Source organism: Vespa velutina, chromosome 10, assembly GCF_912470025.1.
Source record: "Vespa velutina chromosome 10, iVesVel2.1, whole genome shotgun sequence".
NCBI lineage: Eukaryota > Metazoa > Arthropoda > Insecta > Hymenoptera > Vespidae > Vespa > Vespa velutina.
In genome coordinates this window covers 5,701,357-5,720,014 of record NC_062197.1, presented here as the reverse complement: position 1 = coordinate 5,720,014, position 18,658 = coordinate 5,701,357, and the positions used below count along the sequence as shown (strand labels likewise).

The 18,658-nt window shown below is 28.5% G+C and overlaps 4 protein-coding genes across 9 annotated transcripts in view; 1 reads left to right on the top strand and 3 right to left on the bottom strand.

Moving 5' to 3' along the window:
- Positions 1 to 3,323, bottom strand: part of LOC124952092 (23 kDa integral membrane protein-like) — a 5,057-nt gene extending 1,734 nt beyond the window's left edge. The window contains exons 1-2 of the mRNA XM_047501441.1: positions 3,031 to 3,323; positions 1 to 61 (exon numbers count right to left, since the gene is read on the bottom strand). The exon at positions 1 to 61 is cut by the window's left edge and continues 128 nt beyond it. Coding sequence (XP_047357397.1) covers positions 1 to 61; positions 3,031 to 3,090 — 121 coding nt within the window. The 5' untranslated portion in view covers positions 3,091 to 3,323. The remainder of the gene's footprint in view (positions 62 to 3,030) is intronic.
- Positions 3,125 to 10,914, bottom strand: LOC124952091 (23 kDa integral membrane protein-like). The gene is made up of 5 exons (XM_047501440.1): positions 10,088 to 10,914; positions 8,843 to 9,031; positions 8,605 to 8,763; positions 4,945 to 5,160; positions 3,125 to 4,830 (listed from the first exon to the last, which is right to left on the bottom strand). The coding sequence occupies exons 1-5, from the start codon at positions 10,145 to 10,147 to the stop codon at positions 4,654 to 4,656; spliced, it is 801 nt and encodes a 266-aa protein (XP_047357396.1). The 5' UTR covers positions 10,148 to 10,914; the 3' UTR covers positions 3,125 to 4,653.
- A 199-nt stretch (positions 10,915 to 11,113) lies between these two features.
- LOC124952087 (engulfment and cell motility protein 1) lies at positions 11,114 to 18,567 on the bottom strand. 3 transcript variants are annotated; one of them, XR_007101817.1, is made up of 10 exons: positions 18,422 to 18,567; positions 17,881 to 18,342; positions 17,430 to 17,723; positions 16,913 to 17,341; positions 16,399 to 16,815; positions 15,861 to 16,298; positions 15,474 to 15,780; positions 15,228 to 15,387; positions 12,769 to 13,032; positions 11,124 to 12,169 (listed from the first exon to the last, which is right to left on the bottom strand). XR_007101817.1 is itself a non-coding variant. In XM_047501428.1 (9 exons), exons 2-9 carry the CDS (start codon positions 17,989 to 17,991, stop codon positions 13,020 to 13,022), a joined length of 2,169 nt encoding a protein of 722 aa, XP_047357384.1. In that variant the 5' UTR covers positions 17,992 to 18,342; positions 18,422 to 18,567; the 3' UTR covers positions 11,114 to 13,019. The 3 variants fall into 3 exon arrangements, 1 of the variants encoding a protein (XP_047357384.1); XR_007101818.1 differs by having other exon boundaries at positions 11,125 to 12,169; positions 15,129 to 15,387; XM_047501428.1 differs by having other exon boundaries at positions 11,114 to 13,032.
- On the top strand, positions 11,230 to 14,528 carry LOC124952088 (probable protein S-acyltransferase 23). Of its 4 annotated transcripts, none has more exons than XM_047501433.1 (9): positions 11,230 to 11,786; positions 11,936 to 12,200; positions 12,384 to 12,498; positions 12,575 to 12,700; positions 12,775 to 13,220; positions 13,315 to 13,564; positions 13,648 to 13,820; positions 13,890 to 14,055; positions 14,167 to 14,528. In XM_047501433.1, exons 2-9 carry the CDS (start codon positions 12,022 to 12,024, stop codon positions 14,368 to 14,370), a joined length of 1,659 nt encoding a protein of 552 aa, XP_047357389.1. In that variant the 5' UTR covers positions 11,230 to 11,786; positions 11,936 to 12,021; the 3' UTR covers positions 14,371 to 14,528. The 4 variants fall into 4 exon arrangements, with proteins under 4 accessions (XP_047357389.1, XP_047357388.1, XP_047357387.1 ...); XM_047501432.1 differs by having other exon boundaries at positions 11,231 to 11,786; positions 11,917 to 12,200; XM_047501431.1 differs by having other exon boundaries at positions 11,263 to 11,786; positions 11,950 to 12,200.
- Positions 18,568 to 18,658: the final 91 nt, after the last annotated feature.

Genomic DNA, 18,658 nt, shown 5'->3' with positions numbered 1-18,658 from the left:
TGTAATGATTAAAGTTTATTTGCATGAGAATACCGACTACAAGAATAGCTAGGCCGCATAACTGAAACAACAAATGTTATTCTTTCAATTTATGAAATAAATTCAGGTATATATATATATATATTTTTATTATATTTATTATATATATATATATATATATATATATATATATATAATAAATATAATAAAAATTATAAAAATAAATATAAGAAAAACTTGTGTGTATAAATAAATCAATTTAATATAGAAAAAATAATAAATATTCGATTTATCGATATTATTATTTAACTGTTACAAAATAAAATAATATATTAGAGATAGACGTCAGACGAAAAATCATTGATTAATAAATTCAAAATTCGACATCAAATATTGATTTTTTTTTTTTCCTGAATTATGAGGTCACCTGGCTTACGTGATAACGCTAAATTTTTTTCTAGAACTCTTGAGTCACCTCTGACGTTACGTTACATTTAATTAATAAAAATAAATAAGTGGAAAATGGTATTGTTTTCATAGTACATATTTACGTGAATACACGTGAGACGTCCAAAGTGGAACAAATAAAATTAAGTAATTGGCCGAGAACAAGGTAGAAAAATAATTACAATATAAAAAAATTGAAACATTAAAAATATTAATAATCAATACGACTATATACGATTACAGGTTTCTATTGATTATTGATAATTAAAATAAAGGAAATTGTTTTTGCAATTAAAAAGATATCATAAAATTAATAAAAATTGCTCAAAAATTCAATGTAAACGATTTTATTTTGGAAATTTACGATTTTTAGAATGAACGAATTTGTTGAAAGGATCTAATGTCAAAGATATAAAAAAACAAAAAAAAATAAATAAATAAACAAAGCAACATCAATACAACAACGTTTTCCAATAAATCGATAGAAACCTATCCATTGCGATAAAATTGCAAAGTTGTTTTGTGATATATTGCCGCATTGAATTATCAAAAAAAAAAAAAAAAAATAAAAAAAAATAAAAAAATAAAAAAGAATAAAAAAAATAAAAACAAACAAGAAAAAAAAAGAAAAGGCGACATCGTTGGAAACTTTTCACGCAATCATATTGTACTAACGTTCTAACCTACATGTATCTCGTGTGGAATAATTTACGTCGAGATTATCGCAGGTGTATGAACGCAAGGGTGACTTATTTGTCCTTGAAATTTAATAGAAGTGTTTCTTCGGTATTTCTAAGCCCATAGTCGATCGTTCGCGGTATATGCATCTCGAACATATTTAAGTTTTATAAAACGATGACGACTTTGGAAAAAATCACGTAACGATCCGAAATCACGTAACGATCCGACAATATCCAATCAACACACTTTAATATTATAGTTAGTATAAATAGTATAAATAATATGTATATACATACATATATATATTCGTTTATAATTAATGATTAGTGTTAAGATGTTTATATCGTATATCATAGATCGTATGTATAAATCAATAAATGATTAAAACATATATATATATATACTTATATATATATATATATATATATACTTGACTTTTATTGCTATCAGCAATGCTTACAACATGAAAATTAAAAATATACATATATACATAAAAATTAAAAATATATATATATATATATATATATATATATATATATATGTATATATGTATATATATATATATATGTATATTTTTAATTTTCATGTTGTAAGCATTGCTGATAGCAATAAAAGTCAAGTCGTTATAAAGCGTCATACGTAAATACTTATCTTCTGTAGGAGAGGCGATAACATGGTACAAAAATATCAAAGAGAAAGGAAATTGATGATATCATATTTCTTCGAAATTCATTTCTATAACAATTCTGATTTCCAGCAAACCAGGAAGGCTACTCGAGTTCGTACGTTTAATAACAAATCTCGTAGAGAATAGGAAACGATGAAGTCATACATTTTTTTTCCTTTCCTTTTCTTTTTTCTTTTTTTTTTCTCTTTTTTTTCTTTTTTTCTTTTTTTATATAGAGATATAAATAGATTTATTTCTTTTCTATTTCATAAATTATATATATTATTTTACACATATAGAGAGAGAAATTTAATCCTTTAAATGTAAGAATTTTAATTTTCATTGAGGGGTGGGGAGAGAGAGAGAGAGAGAGAGAGGGGGGGAGACAGGAAAGTTCAAAAATTATTCGTTTGATAACAATCATTTTATTCTTCATGTTGTTATCTACGTTTCTTAAAGCCTACGCAAATTATTATCTAATTATCTTTCATTTCAAACTTCCTTTCGTGACAATTCATCGCGATGTTAGTAACTAACTACATGTAAAACTATTTTTGTTCTATTCAACTTTATAAAGCAACGGAAAAGAATAGATAAAGATAAGAGTATGACACGTAACAACATTGAATTCGCGTTAATTTTTTAATACCATATATATATATATATATATATATATATATATATATATATATATATTATTATTATTATTATTATTATTATTATTATTATAATTATTATTATTACGTTGTTTTAAAATCATGAGAACAAATTCGCATTAAGTTGAAACGTTAAAAAGTATGAACTGTTTAAAAGTCTATAATAAATATTTGATAAAAAGTGTATAATAAATATTTGAGAAAGAAAAAATCTATAATAAATATTTGATCGATTCGATTTGTAAAGTTTGAACCGGAGAATTACGATATGAAAGTCTATTCTAATTAGAAAAAAAAAAAAAAAAAGAAAAAAAGAAAAAAAAAGAAAGAAAAAAAAAAGAATATTTTTAACGTAGTTAAGTTACAACGTTATATCTTGTTATCAATGTATTTCTTTACTTTCTGTTCGATTAGATATACTACGTTTTGTTATAGATAATCTCCGTATATGTTCATAACCAGTAAAAATTTCTATGCCGTAGAGATTGTAAAATACAATCCATTTCTATTAAATCCATATTATACATAATACGTTAAATACATACCTAACCTTATATTTATTTTATTTAAGAATACATTTCGAAAGATATATATACGTACCGAGAATATGAAGTTAAATATAAAGAGAAGATATTTTATTAATCCCAAACCGCAACCCATCTTGTAATTTTTCTTCTTTCCTTTTTCTTTTTTCTTTTCTTTTCTTTTCTTTTCTTTTCTTTTCTTTTCTTTCTCTCTTTTTTTTTTTTCCCCTTTCTTTTTTCCCCTTTTCAAATTCAAGCAACAAGAATAAATCACTTCACTGGAAGTGTTTACGCGAATAAGAAACTGCGTTCAACAGGTTATTCCGGGTTGCCGAAGACGCGCAATAAGACGTATCAAACACGACGATAGAAATTCAACTGAACGATCGTTACCGCTATTCTGTGGTCTTCTTGTGAACATTTACGTACCAGCTTATCCCCACCCCTCGTTGTTCATCCCATCTACTCTAGTCCATCCTCCCTCCCTTTTTTTCTCTTTCTTTCTCTCTCTCTCTCTCTCTCTCTCTCTCTCTCTCTCTCTCTCTTTCTTTCTGCATGACTCACGCTGTTGTTCAACTCGTTTCATGCGCGCATTGAATCGAGAGTTATCTGCAGCTTGTATTATTTTCTTATCCCCAGAATTCTTACAATTTTAATGCACAATATCGTGAAATTATTTTCTTCGTTGATTTTTCTTTTTTTTTTTTTTTTTTTTTTTTTTTTTTTTTTTTTTAATTTTTTTTGTCTTAAAAACCATTAACTCGATCGCCTCGATCGATTTTATCGATCTATGGAATAGAAACTTAATACTCTAATAACAAAGAGATCGATGTGCTGCCGATATAAAATATGATTGATCGAAATTTTCCCATATAATTAACTCAATATTCTAATATTATGAAAAATTAAATAATAATAATAATAGTAATAAAATCATTATATAACATCATATCATATCAGATAGATATTTCAACGAAATTATTTATCTAAATTTTTTAAGATCATACGTTAGATACGAAGGTTCCTGACCAAAGATACATTACGAATGGATATATTACTATGTTCAATTTCTGCGTCATCTTTAAAACAGTAACGTGCAAATCGTGTAATAAAATTTTCATTAATTTAATGCAAGACATATATCGTGTCGTCTCAATTTAAATCAGACACAACCCAGACGTATTATCAAATCTATGTTATGTTTGCACATAATTATAGATTTTGTAATGAGATAAATGGAATGTGGAAGAAACGAACGATGTTCTTTATCTTTCCTTTGTTTTTTTTTTTTTTTTTTTTTTTTTTTTTTTTATTATTATTATTTTTCATTATAATTTTTGTACGATTATATCCAATATTTTATTATTACAAGAATATCATTGTCGTGATACGTTTATAAATATAATAAAAATCTATTTTCTCTAATCTATCATTTTATCTTATAAAAATGAAAATACGTAAGAAACATTTCATTCATGATATAAACAAGATAAAAGGTTACACTGATTTTTTTAAAAATTATGTTTTATTTCACGAATGTCTCTTTACTTATTTTCGTCATCGGGACATGTCGTAATGAATCATACTTTATTCATGATATCTTATCGTCGAAAATCTAATCGTATTGGCAAAATCTTAAATAATTCAATTTGAATGTTCCAAATGATCGAACTTATAAAAATTCGATTGAATAATTAAATTATCCAATGGATTTGGTTCTGGACACGGACAATGACTGATCCAAAAGTTTTTTATTATTATCCGGATGATATACCACTTGTGAGGATATTCTGCGAGTCAATGCATCCTGCCTTCTTCTTTCTATTCTATTCGTAGAAGCTTTCATGTAACAGGTTGTACATATTATCAGACAAATCTGAAAAAAAAAGGACAAAAAAGGAAGAAAAAGATTAATAAATTCGTTAAATAATCTATTACAATCTAATACTAATAGACTGATGATAAATAGATATAAATATTTTTTATTCACCTCCAATACTAATTTACCGAGACTAAGTAGAAACACGTGTAATAAAATCGATTTTGTTCGACTTATCATTACATGGTGGCAACCTCTGCCGTATATAGAAGTACAAGCTGATTTATCGTTGTTTGGCTTTAGTGATGATGTTATATCGCAACAAGACCAAGGAACCGAATTTATTCCTCGATAATCGATAGGTCCGTCTATGCCGCAACAACGAAACTAAAACAATAAAAATCTCGATGGATATTAATTATGTACGTACTTACATTATCGATATGAAATTATCCTATACAACAATATACAATTGATTTTTTAATAAACACAGAAATAAAAAAAGAAATTTATTAGGATGCATATGCATTTATTGCTTTGCATTTTTAAGAAACTTCATAATTTATAATAATATATAGAAATTTATGACTATGTAATTCTAATAATTCAAAACTATCATATTAATTAATAAGAGAAACACAGATGCCATTAAAAAAGTATTTAAAAATGGAAAACATTTTATCGTCATTCGTTTGCTTAAATAATTTGTAAAATGGATAATTCGCAAACATAAAACAAATTACTTAACATTATTAACTGTTATTGGATATACCAAGCTCAAACACAATAGACATATTTGGCATCCAACGAATAATGATTTAAAGCAACCATACAATACAGACATATGTAATTAAAGACAGATTAGAATGAGACCCGAAGTATATTCATCTAAAAACTAAAATATTATAATTGTTCTATTTATTTTTAATTACGAATTAAAGAAATCGCAATCCGCACAATGAAGGATCAATCAATCAATCCATTCCTTTTTTTTTTTTCTTTTTCCAAACATAATCCAATAGTCTTGCCGGATTGCGAATCGAGAAAATAATCAAATTACCAAAACCAAAGCTATAAAAGAAGGAGCGAAATAGCATTTAATTAAAAGATTTATTGGATCAATCGTCGGAAGCTAGAATCCACCAAATCGTAAATGCCATCACTCAAGGATATATATATATATGTGTTCAACGAGATGAGTCAGGAGACGTAAATAAATACACATCATTGGGACGTGATCAGGTCAGGAGCGTATACATAACCTTCAAATACTTAAAAGGCCTTCGCACGCATACATACCGATGTAAACAGTAAGACATAAAAATTTCATCATTATAAAACTTTTTATCGATACGATTTTTCATCTTGCAATTAATTGACTTTGATTAATGGATTTCCTTACGGCTTACAATGTATTACATATTACGTCTTACATAGATGCGTGCATAAAGAATTAAAAAGTTTTCGTACGGAAGATCGAAGCAAGCCCTAACAATGATCCACATAAATTCGCTCCTGAATTCAACAATTAACTATTCAGCCAATAGCTGGAGTCTCATGCATTTGTCACGTGCATAGAATATAATTTAATTTCTTTTATCGTTTTGACTAGAGATTAGATTTTTTGATTCGTCTCGTTAAGCGAATTACAAAATTCATTGTAATCTAAGATTTATCTTAAATATCAATTAGTATAAACTCGATTGTGAATATTCTTAATGCTAATAAAAAATTATAATATTCAGTAGAAAAAGAGTTTAATCAGATCTTTCAGATTTAAAAGATCGTCCCGCCTTTGACTTTAAGGCTGTTAACCCAATGTCGCATGAGACGCGTGTGACATCAGCGACGAATGTGGAAAAAAAATGAACTAAAAGTGCGTTAAGAGAATCCTGTTCTTTCTTTCATTGTTATATCGGTATGTATGATTAGATATAGGTACGTTATGCCCCTCATGCTATCGCCGCCAATAAATTAAAATTACTGAGCTGACAAAGAGACATCAGACAACATATGATTGCCAATATTAATAAAACAGCTGGTACGAAGTCAATATGTATTCCGTAAGAGAAACGAAACGTGTGATTTCTACAATAGATAGATGTTGAATGCTTTTCTCATACAAAACGTTACGTGGATTATTTATTTTTTTTTTTGCATCTGTTTAAAACAATTCATTATATAATTAAAATGATTATGATATTGTTTACAAAGAAATTAATAGATATATTTATATCTCATAATATTAATATTTTTTTAATATTAATATTATGCGATATAAATTAATTATTAATTTAATCAATAATATTAATTTTCCATAATATTATTGATAATTAATATCATAGAAGATAATAATAGATATATTTACGTCCCATTAAAAAAAAAAAAAAGTATTGTGATTCTTCGTCCTTCGTTTATCTTGTTATATCACTTAACAATCCCTAATAAAAAGATAATAGTAGATAGCAATAGATTCGTAATATTATGCATTACATCATAAGTTATCGGTGATAATTATGTATTCACGGAGAGATAACATGAATAATAGTGATCATTTTCCCTACTATATTATATGTTGTAATCATGATTCTGTATATATATATATATATATATATATATATATATATATATATACATTTATTTATTTATATTTATATTCATATTTATATATATGCAAGATGTGAGTTTATATGAAAGAAAGAAAAAGAACAAACCTTAAAGGGAAAATTATTGCCAAGGTTTAGTGAAAGTCTAGATAATTAATTGTAAGAGAACGGGTTCTGTGGCCTTGAAAACAGTAAAAACCTTTGAAATTTTTTTCAAGTATTCAAGAAGGAAAATGGACCATCAAGCTGAAACACGATTATATATACATATATATATATATATCATTTTACGGATTCGATCAGGATAATAATAAATTTTTATGTTCGTATATATAAATAATCGAATAACAGGTATCGATAATAGAGTCAAAGATAACAAACAAAATAAAAATACAATTGTCTTCAAAATGGTGTAAAAGAAATAACGCGCAAGAGTATTAAAGAAACGTATCCGTTAGCTTTGAAAGAAATACGAAGTAATAACAAAAAATTCTTGATTATTAAAATCTAACGAGAAATTGCTACCATGAGAATTCAAGGCGAAAAATTAGTTTTTTTTTTTTTTTTTAATGAAAACGTACAGTGGCGCTACTTTGTGTTCGTGTCAAACAGTCGAAGCTCTTTCGAAGATCCATTACGCATCTACACGGAATCTTTTGCTTTATATGTGAGCGGTCGACTTCTCGAAAGAAAAGAAGTCCAACATGATTTATAGTGCTCTGGTGTAGCATAAAGATTCTTTTTTTTTTATTCATTTGCACCATAAGGGTTTACATCATGAATTCTCATAGTCCAAGTTTTTGTTAGATTTTAATGATCAAGGATCTACTCGAAAAATGAAGCTTTCTCGTGCGATATTATTATCTTTCCAGATTTTAAAAAATTATTATTTTCTTGAGTTCTTGATCAGGAAAATCAAATGAAAATTGTAACTATCAGAATTTATGATATAAAAATTTGCAAACGCATAGAAATAGAGAACATCCCTTAAATTGTCAAATAGTATAAAGCGTTATACTATTAATCGTAAGTGCATTTCTTAGAATGGAAGTACCGACAATGCACATGCGCCAGTCGAATTACATATTCTTGACGTTACCAACAAAAACCAATAACATTTATTAATATAAAACTAAATATTAGGATCATCGGTAATGAAATAATTAATAATGTTTTATATAATGCTTAGATATACGTTGAAATAATATTATTAAAATATTTTTACCTTCGTTTGTATGTGCTCCCATAAAGGTTGATTTTTTTCATCTGTAAATATTTTGTCAAGATGAGCAGTTGGAAGAAAATCTATTTGTTCGTGTCTGACAACAGTCCATATTCCGGCACTCATTTCGAATAAGGAAATAATCACCAAACTTGTAACAAACTAAAAATGAAACGTTAACAATTTAATTAGAAGAAAATCTAAAATCAATATTTATATATTTATATATTAATTTTTTTACTAATATTGCTTGTCCCTTTTGCGTAAAATCGAGAAAATGCCAGGACAACCAACCGATGGCACATGTGAAGATACCCAAAACCAAGAGAACAATGGATGGACCATAAACATTTTCGGGAGTGAGTTGTTCATATTCATTTAATTGATATAAAAAAAATCCTGCGAAGGCGGATGTTATTATTCCTGATATCTGTAAACAATAACCGGATATGAAACTTTGATTAAAATAAAAATATGATTTTAATGTGAAAAAGATAAATTTCAAGAAAATATATTTATACGTTGAAGAGTATCATTTGATTATTATTGAAACTATTTATTATCGATAAGATATATTTTCTCGATTATATATAGTAAAAATTCAGTGATATCAATTATATACTATGTACGTATAGATATATTTCTCTAGCATTAGATAAAACTCAATGTGAAAGAACATAGAAATAAAAAAAAGAAAAAAAAAAAAAAAAAAAAAAAAAGAAAATGAAAACAAATTCATTTAGACAAAGATTATCAGAGTGATTCAAAGAATTGGATAATTTCCAACATCGCAAGATAACTCGGCAAAATTTAGAACGAAGAACGTGTATTAATAAAATAACAAAAAAAAAAAGAAGATGATCGAGCAACATTATGGGAGATAAGGATTGATAAATCTTAAAAAGAGATAAAAAATACAAAGTTAAAATTAACAAGTATCTTAACGATTCCATCATCTTGTTACTATCAAAGAAAAGAGTACATATATAAAAATTGATTAAAAAATTGATCGAACGATCGATCAATCGATCAATCGATTAATATTAAAGAACGATAATCGTATTTATCGTTTTACTAAGAACATCTAAATAATATTTTATGTATAATTAATATCGTATATAATTTATGGAAAAAAAAATATTTCTTCGTTAGAAATAAGCTTTTCAACAATATTGACAACAAACGAATGACAATTATTCATCTCAGCTATTTCGATGACCTTGCTTTTTTTTTTTCTTTTCTTTTCTTTAGCCGCATTTATCTTGCGATATTATTTTCCAACAGTATTACGTATATATATAGGCCATGAAAGATATTCGAATAAAAGATTAAAGAATAAAAGGAATAATAGAATATCGATAAGATCACATCGGATATAGAAAGATGACGCTATTAAATTTTCAAAAGTAAATAATTAAAAAAGTTCGAAGAAGAAGAAGAAGAAGAAGAAGAAAAGCGAGCTAAGAGGGAGCATAACAACACTTACGCCAAGAACGATAGTACCGGCGATTAGAAGATATCGCAAGCAGCCGAGTGCTCGTGCCATTTCACCATTTCACGTTTATAAATATACGCGCGGTGGAGACGAAAAGAGATCAAGATTGAGCGCGCGCGCGATACACATACACGTAAACACGCGCGCGCGGAAAGAAAAAGAGAGAGAGAGAGAGAGAGAGAGAATTACTTATGCATGTGCCGCCGTTAACTTTATCCGAATTCACCGTCGTTATCGCGAGGGCGACACGATCACAAAAGAGACGTTTTCTAGAAGCGCGCGTCTTTCGATCGTTCGAAAGTCTAACCCGTTTTAACAAATCGAGCGCTAACGTTGAATCTCTTATCTCTAAAGTTGCCTCCTCTTTCAAATTTTTATATTATATATCGGCGCGATTTAACTTGAACTTTGATTATTTTGATGTTTAAATTTCGCGCGTTAATACAATATTTATTCGTAAAATTCTTGAATATTTATCGATTGGTATAACGAGTTTAAGAAAGTTAAATCGACGTGCATACACGACGATGTCCCATTTAACTGTAATACTAAATTTCTAGAACAAAACTTTGCGTTACTATAGCAAAGGCACAGGTGTTTAGGGTTTGACCCTCTCAACCCTTCTCGTTACGCTATGACCACCACCACCATTCGATCAATATGCAAGGTGTCCCATTTGAATTTATCACTTTCATAACTATACCTTATTTTTTTTCTTTTTTTTTTTTCTTGATGTTTCACTTGCAAGTGAAATAGATAATGTTTGAGTATCAATTGGAATTTTTTTTTTTTTTTTATCTTTTATTTATACATCATTATCAAATGTAATTTTTCTTCTATATAGTCATATAATCTTTAATATCCTAAAAATAAATAATCTATCCTGGATAAAAGATCTTTTTTATATTACTTTTCTTTGAATCGATTTCAATTTCATCCAGAAATATCATTTTTTTCTTTTTCGTATTATCGAAGAACGAAATAGAAATATTTTTATTTAAATAAATTAGAAAAATAAAATCGAATTTAATCGTAGATCCATTAAGATCAATTTGTTCTACATACGTCGTGACATTAAAAAAAAAAAAAAATAAATAAATAAAAAAAATAAAAAAAAATGACAATAGTACAATGATCGTTCGAAACTACCTGCAATTATTAGAATTTTTCTTGGAAAACGAATTGGTTTTTCCGATTAATGTACAATGACGTAAAATTATCAGAAAGATATCTTCAAGGTAAGAGTAATACATTAACATTGCGTGTTTCATCAAGACGCAGGCGTCCATTCGACGCGACGCTATTGATTCGAATGCGCAACAACGAAAGCAACCTAGTCCTAAAATGATTTCGTTTCATTAGTGAGACTCGAGGGAGTCTAGTCGAAGCATTTCTATTGACGAATATCTACTTATGTTAAAAAAAGAAAACGTAAAGAAAGAAGAGGCCAAAAGTTTGAAGTGAAAAGATTCGAGAGTTCAAAGGTAATAAAAAAGAAAAAGAAAGGAAAAAAAAAAAACAAAAACAAAAAAAAAAGGAAAAGGTAGAAAATATGATAGGTCCCAATGTGTCTTTGTGACTAACCGTTCCGGAAGGTGGTGGTACATCCTCGACATCGACGCAAGGTGCAACTTTACGAACACCTTCCGAACACGAGCGACTGAACACGGAACTCGCGACGCTGTGTAAGGTAAAACCAATTCGCCAATTTAGATTTCTTTTGTATATCGTTTTTTTTTTTTTTCTTTTATTTTTATTATTTTTTTTCCTTTTTACCTTCTTCTTTTTTTTCTTTTTTTTTTTTTTTTTTTTTTTATAAGGAATTATGAAATTTATTAGAGAAATACGTACAGGTCTATCCTGTGAGCCCTGTAACAGGGCCTGGTGCGGCAAGATCCGTATGGGAATTAAGTCCCGATCCCGACATGGTCGGGCATCTACCCAGCAACCTGCTTTCGGGCAGCACACATCAGAATCAAAATTCTGATAAAAGTACTGAACGAAGGGATAGCAATGGACCGGATGATAATATATATGCCGAAGCAACGCCAGGCCAAAGTCCAAGCGATGAAACTAAACAAATTTTTGATCTTCTTAGAGCAAGGTTATAGCGTACGAATTTTAATCATTAATTATTTATTATTAAAAATATTATTATCTAATAACAAACGATCGTTGTATCTTTGAAAGATATTTGGTTTTTTTTGTTTTTTTTTTTTTCTTTTTTTTTTTTTTTTTTATCGATATGATCACACTCATTAAAGGATTTTACTAAATCGTATTGCAGTGAGATTGAGGCGGTCGAGGAGTTGGTAGAGAAAAATGGATTGAGCATATTAAATGCTCGAGACGAGTGGGGATATACACCTGCTCATTGGGCTGCTTTGGATGGTAATATTGAAGTACGTGAAATAATATATTGTCCTTGAGCGTATTATATATTCTGAAAAAGATTCAATATAAACAATAATGCTACAGGTGATGAGATATCTTATAGAACGAAGCGGACCCATTGATCATTCTTGTCTTGGAACGCAAGGCCCCAGGCCTATACATTGGGCATGTCGAAAAGGACATAGTGCTATAGTCCAATTATTATTGAAGGTTTACGTATATGCGACTAATGAAAGACGATAATATTCGAAGATGTTTTCTTCTAACGGTTAACTTACGTTTAGGCCGGAGTTGCCGTCAATGCTGCCGACTTTAAAGGTCTAACTCCTCTCATGACAGCCTGTATGTTTGGAAAATTTGCTACAGCTGCCTTTCTTCTTGGATCTGGTGCAATGGGCCATTTGACGGATATCAATGGAGACACCGCACTTCATTGGGCCGCTTACAAAGGACATGCAGAGTTGATCAGACTGTTGATTTACAGCGGCGTTGATTTGCAGAAACCCGATTATTTTGGATCTACTCCTCTTCATTTAGCTTGTCTATCGGGAAATATTAGTTGCGTTAAGATATTGTGCGAAAAGAGCAAAATCGAATTGGAGCCTCGAGATAAAAATGGTAAAACTCCGTTGCAACTGGCAAAGAGTCATCGTCATTCTGAAATCGTACGCATATTACAAGCCGAACAAAAACGCAGAGCTAGATGGATTCCACCTATCAATGAACTCTGGTTCGGGTCTTTTTTTTGTTCATTTTGATCTCTATCTAATGTTTTCTAATAAAATGAAAGCTCAATAATATTTTCATCAATGACGTTTTGATAGGGCTTTGCTATTTGGAGGAGCTGGTAATAGTAAAGGACCATTACTATTGTTTATGATATCAGTTTTACTTTGGGGCTATCCTATGTATTTACTTAAATGTATTCCATTGACTTGGAACCTTTTGCGAGGAAGTCATTATTGTTTTATTTATTGGAATATCGTTATGTGGATATCATGGATAGTAGCAAACAGAAGAGATCCCGGTTATGTACCACAAAATAGTGAAACTTATTACAGAGCTATAAAGCAGGTAATATTAATCGAAATTCCAAATATTGAAGAAATTGAAAATATTCATTAACATGATTTGATGCGATTTTTTTTTTTTTTTAGATACCATATTTTGATAAATGGAAAAAAAGAAATATTTTATTATCGCGTTTGTGTCATAGCTGCAGATGTTTCAGGCCATTAAGAGCCAAACATTGTAGAATTTGCAACAGATGTGTAACCTGTTTTGACCATCATTGCCCTTTCATATATAATTGTGTTGGATTGAGAAACAGGTGAGTTAATTTATATTGTAACAAGTGCTTTTCTATCTATCTTACCACATCGAAATATATCTGTTGCAGAATGTGGTTTTTCTTATTTGTAATGTGTGTGGCTATAAATTGTTCATTTACGTTGTATTTTGCGTGCTATTGTATGGCTATTGAAGGCATCCAATTGTTATATGTTTTGGGTGTATTGGAAGCATTAGTCTTTTGTGGCCTTGGATGGATACTAACGTGCACTTCGGTAATTAAAATATAAATCTTTCATTTTTATAATATCTTTTCATATCAATTTGAGAATTTCATGTATATTATTTAATTTAGACTCAAAAAATGATTTTATTTTTTAATACAGGTACTCCATGCTTGTATGAATCTAACAACTAACGAAATGTTTAATTATAAGAGATATCCTTATTTAAGAGATAAGAAAGGTAGATATCTAAATCCATTTAGCAGAGGTCCTGTGCTTAATTTCATTGAATTCTTCGTTTGTCCTCCTGATCATCGAATAAATGATCCTCAACATTATCAAATTCTAACTGAAGATGTTATGTAATATAAATGTCATTTGTAAACTATACTTTGTATACAACTTGACAGATTTAATTATTTGATCCAAAATCTCTGCTGCCTTTTTGAACTTTTGACATAATCACATTCAATAATACGCCATTTATAATACATGTTCATATTAATAAATTTTTCTTTATTGCATCAATTTAAAAATCTGTTCGACGCTCCTTAATAAATAATTCTTTAAATACAATTGTATAGTTTATTATATATATATATATATGTATATATATATATATATGTGTGTATATATATATATATATATGTATGTATACTTGTGATCATAAATATATTTATTACAAAATAGTATCAAGTATTTGTATAATAAAATCTATGAAATAGCTCACGATTAATGTATTACAGAAAAAAGTATTCATCTTAGTCATTAATTTCTATTAAAAAGTTTAAAAAGGCCTCTATATAATTTTTAGCAAAGCAATAGCCTATTATACGTACAATATGTAATATACAAGGTATATCGTTTTAATTTGCATAATAAAATAGTACTGTAAATAATAGTTATATAGATCTACGCTTTACTTTAACATACGAATATTTTATTATATAAAATAAAACGATCACCCTGTATATTACAAATTTATATAAATATACGTGTATAAAATTCTATAAAAAACGGTAATAATATTTTTGGCATCCCGTTATAAAAGTAGACATATGAATAAAAGCATTAATAAAAATATTAAACATAATATAATTAAATATATAAAAACTATTACTTACGTTAAATTACATCAATTTCACTACTGGCAGTTATTTGGCATGCACAATTAATATATCGTATTAATAGAATGTATATTAAATATCAATTGCACATATTACTTTAATTCGTAACAGAAGTCATAATTTGGTGGGGGTTCAGGAATTGGCGGTGGATCTTGAGGTATGTCAATTCCTTCAGCATCCAAAAGTCTTAATTTAATATCCATAGATAATAAAGTTTCCAGATCATTTTCAGCTTCTTTGCTGGTCATCCTATTATCTATGAAAAACAATAACAAGATTTGTTTAATACTAAGTAATATATGTACCATTAGATTGTTAAATAATATTAAAATTTCAATCTACCAAGTAAAGCATTAATGCCATCAGTCCAATAATCAAAAACTTGTTCATCAGGTGCAACAAAATCTAGACTGGAAACTTCAACAGAATCCAATATTAAGGAAAATGCTAATTGATGCGTCGTTTTTCTTCTTTGTAAATCTTTCATATGAGGACAGTCTCTTCCAGTTATTAAACCTCGAATCTCAACAACAGCCAATTTTGTAGGTAGTTCATCTATCGATGGTACTGACTTTTCATCGCAATCCCCATAATGTAATACTTTATGATTAGGTGATAAACGCACATACCAAAATTTATCCTTTATTCTCTAGAAATTTAAAAACAAATTAGGTTTACTAATGAATTATTATATTTGAATATGGCCAATTTCAAATAAAGATCATTTACCTGTCCTCTGGCGCTATATTTCATAAATCTAGTTCCTTCTACTAAAAATCCAAGACGTTGTTGTTGAATTAACTCTAATATTTCAGGTGTAATTTGTTCTCTGAGTTCAACAATCGGTCTTGCGTGACTTTCCCATTCCTCGCGACTAGTCCTTTCTTGCTGCCAAAGATTAGTAATCGTTGAATACGTCAACTGTTGTAATTTGCTTTTAAATTTGTCTAATCCTGTTGGTTTGCACTGAAGTGCTCTTGTAATTTGCTCTCTTACAACAGAAAATACTTTTACAAAATCTTCGATAGTGGCTCTCATTTCTTTCCATGTTTTATTCAATAAAACTATACAAACGCAATAAAATTCCTCAAATGGATGATCGTGCGTGAAGAACATAGGATGATACGATTGTCCTTGCTCGCTAGGTGCTTCTCCAATACGTAACACCTTATTGAAAAAGTATGATTTTAGAGTAAACAGTATATATTGTTATAAAATAAAAATAACAAATATCAATATTTTTACAAATATGTATTTTCTTATATACCTCGCATAATAATTTTACAAGTTCAACACTTGTCCTGCCAAATGGACATTCGTGTTCATCCGCTCGGCAAGAATTTTCTAAGACAACCTTTGTATAATTTTCCGTATGATTACGAGCAAAATATACCATACAATCGAGCGCTAGCATACCAGGTGGAGTTTCCGTAAAGTCAAGAGCAGGATTAATATCATATTTGAAACCTAATTTTTTATAATCCTTAGCATATAAACCTTGCTTGCGTGCAGTTACATCTGTTCCAATACCACCTTCTGTGTCAAATGCAATTCGTCTAAGTTCTTTTATTTTATCATGTGCATCTTGATCTTGTGGATCCATTTTAGTCATCATTCTCTGTTCTAAGAGACTTAAAATTTGTGTTTGTAAAACATATAATTGATGCGCCATTTCTGTACCAACCTGAAACAATAATTAGAATACTAATAGATTACCATTTGAAATGCAATTAGATCGACAGACATATAATTTTAATATATAAAATGTCAGTACATCGTACCTGTCCACTTGATTTAATTATATTGGAAAGAAAAACATTTCGGACTTGTTTTGACTGCAATGTAGCAGAGACAGCTCTTCGTTTGGATGTGTCAGCTTTGAGAAATAAAGCGTTAATCAAAGCAATAGCATTTTGCTGTATTTGTGGACTTGTACTTTGCAAATGCATTACCAAATTAGGAAAGGTAACTTCTTTTTCAACTTGAGCATATTTGCCTGATGAATTTAAAACAATATTTTCTAAAATACTAAGTGCTGCTTCAATTATATTGGTATCTAGAGATACAGATTGATTATTCACATAGCTCGCTACTTTATTAATAAATGGTATCTCCAAAATATCCCAAGATACAATCCCATGATCCATCAATTCTACAAAGGACTGAAGAGAATATGCTAAAGCGTTACCTTTACGCATTCCACCCTCAACCTATACATATATATACAAAAAGAATAATAAGCATATTTTTTTTTTAATTATTATTTATATTAGTAAAGAGTTATTGCAATTGAAATACCTGAGAAATAATAAGACCCAATCCTTGCTTATTGATAAACTCTAATGCAAATGTCATATCTGTACTTAAAGAACTTAATTTCTGTAATGCTGTTATATTTTCCTCTGGTGTGCCACTATTAAGTTTTGTCAATATATCAGTAGCTATCTTAGAAGGAGAAAATTCCAATCTCAGAATACTACCATTCTTTACTTCATTACGATTTTTTTCTGTAATATAATTTTGATTATTATTTTCAGAAAATTGTAATGAATATAATTCTGAATCAGAAAGACCCCATCCATTACACAGCTCCTACGAAAAGAAAAAATAATTAAGTAAATTAATATTTGAGTATTATAAGTTATTCAAATGTTCCTTATTAATGAATAAAATTATTGATTCATTTAAATAATTTTTTACTTATTTAACGATACATACGTTTTATAAATTGCATTAAGACTTTATTTACCTGAATAATACCAGTTAATGGCTGTTTCTGATTAAATTCAATCAACTGTGGTACTTGGTCTGTCATCTGAACAGCAATTTTCACGATATTGGAATCTTTTTGGACCGGCATTTTTTCATATAAATTGAACAGCTAAATATAATCAACAATCATGTAAATTACATTTAATGCATTCATTAAGTGTCAATTTATATTTTGTATCATTAATCATGCGACTTTTGCATGACTCGTGTTATAAAAGTGACAACTGTCATTCAAAAATGCTTTTTCAATTACTGATATATTTTTGGAAAATATTCGTCGTAAAGGTTACGTCATTATAAAATTGTCGCAAGTTCTACATCGCTAGATAATTTCTCGTATAAAAATAAAATCACATACGTAGCATTTTGTTTCATTTTAATTTTGGGCGGTAGCCATTTTATTTACGAGAGAGAAAGAGAGAGAAAGAGAGATTATAAACTGGAATAATAAAATATAACAATTAATTATTACCAGTAAATCTAAAAGAAAATTAAATTATAAAAATTTACTTTCTTACATGATACCGAATAGTTTAGACACAAGTTTTTATTATTTAAATGTTCATAGTAAACAAACAAGGTATTGTTTAATACGTATACCTAGTATATATCCCGTATTTATCAAGAAAATTGGAAATATGGTGACATGCAGCGATATTAAAACTTACATAGAGGAAACTTGTGTGATTGATAGTAACACAAGCGCTATCTAGCGACAGATATTGAATAACTTTACTCATTTATCTTTTTTCTTA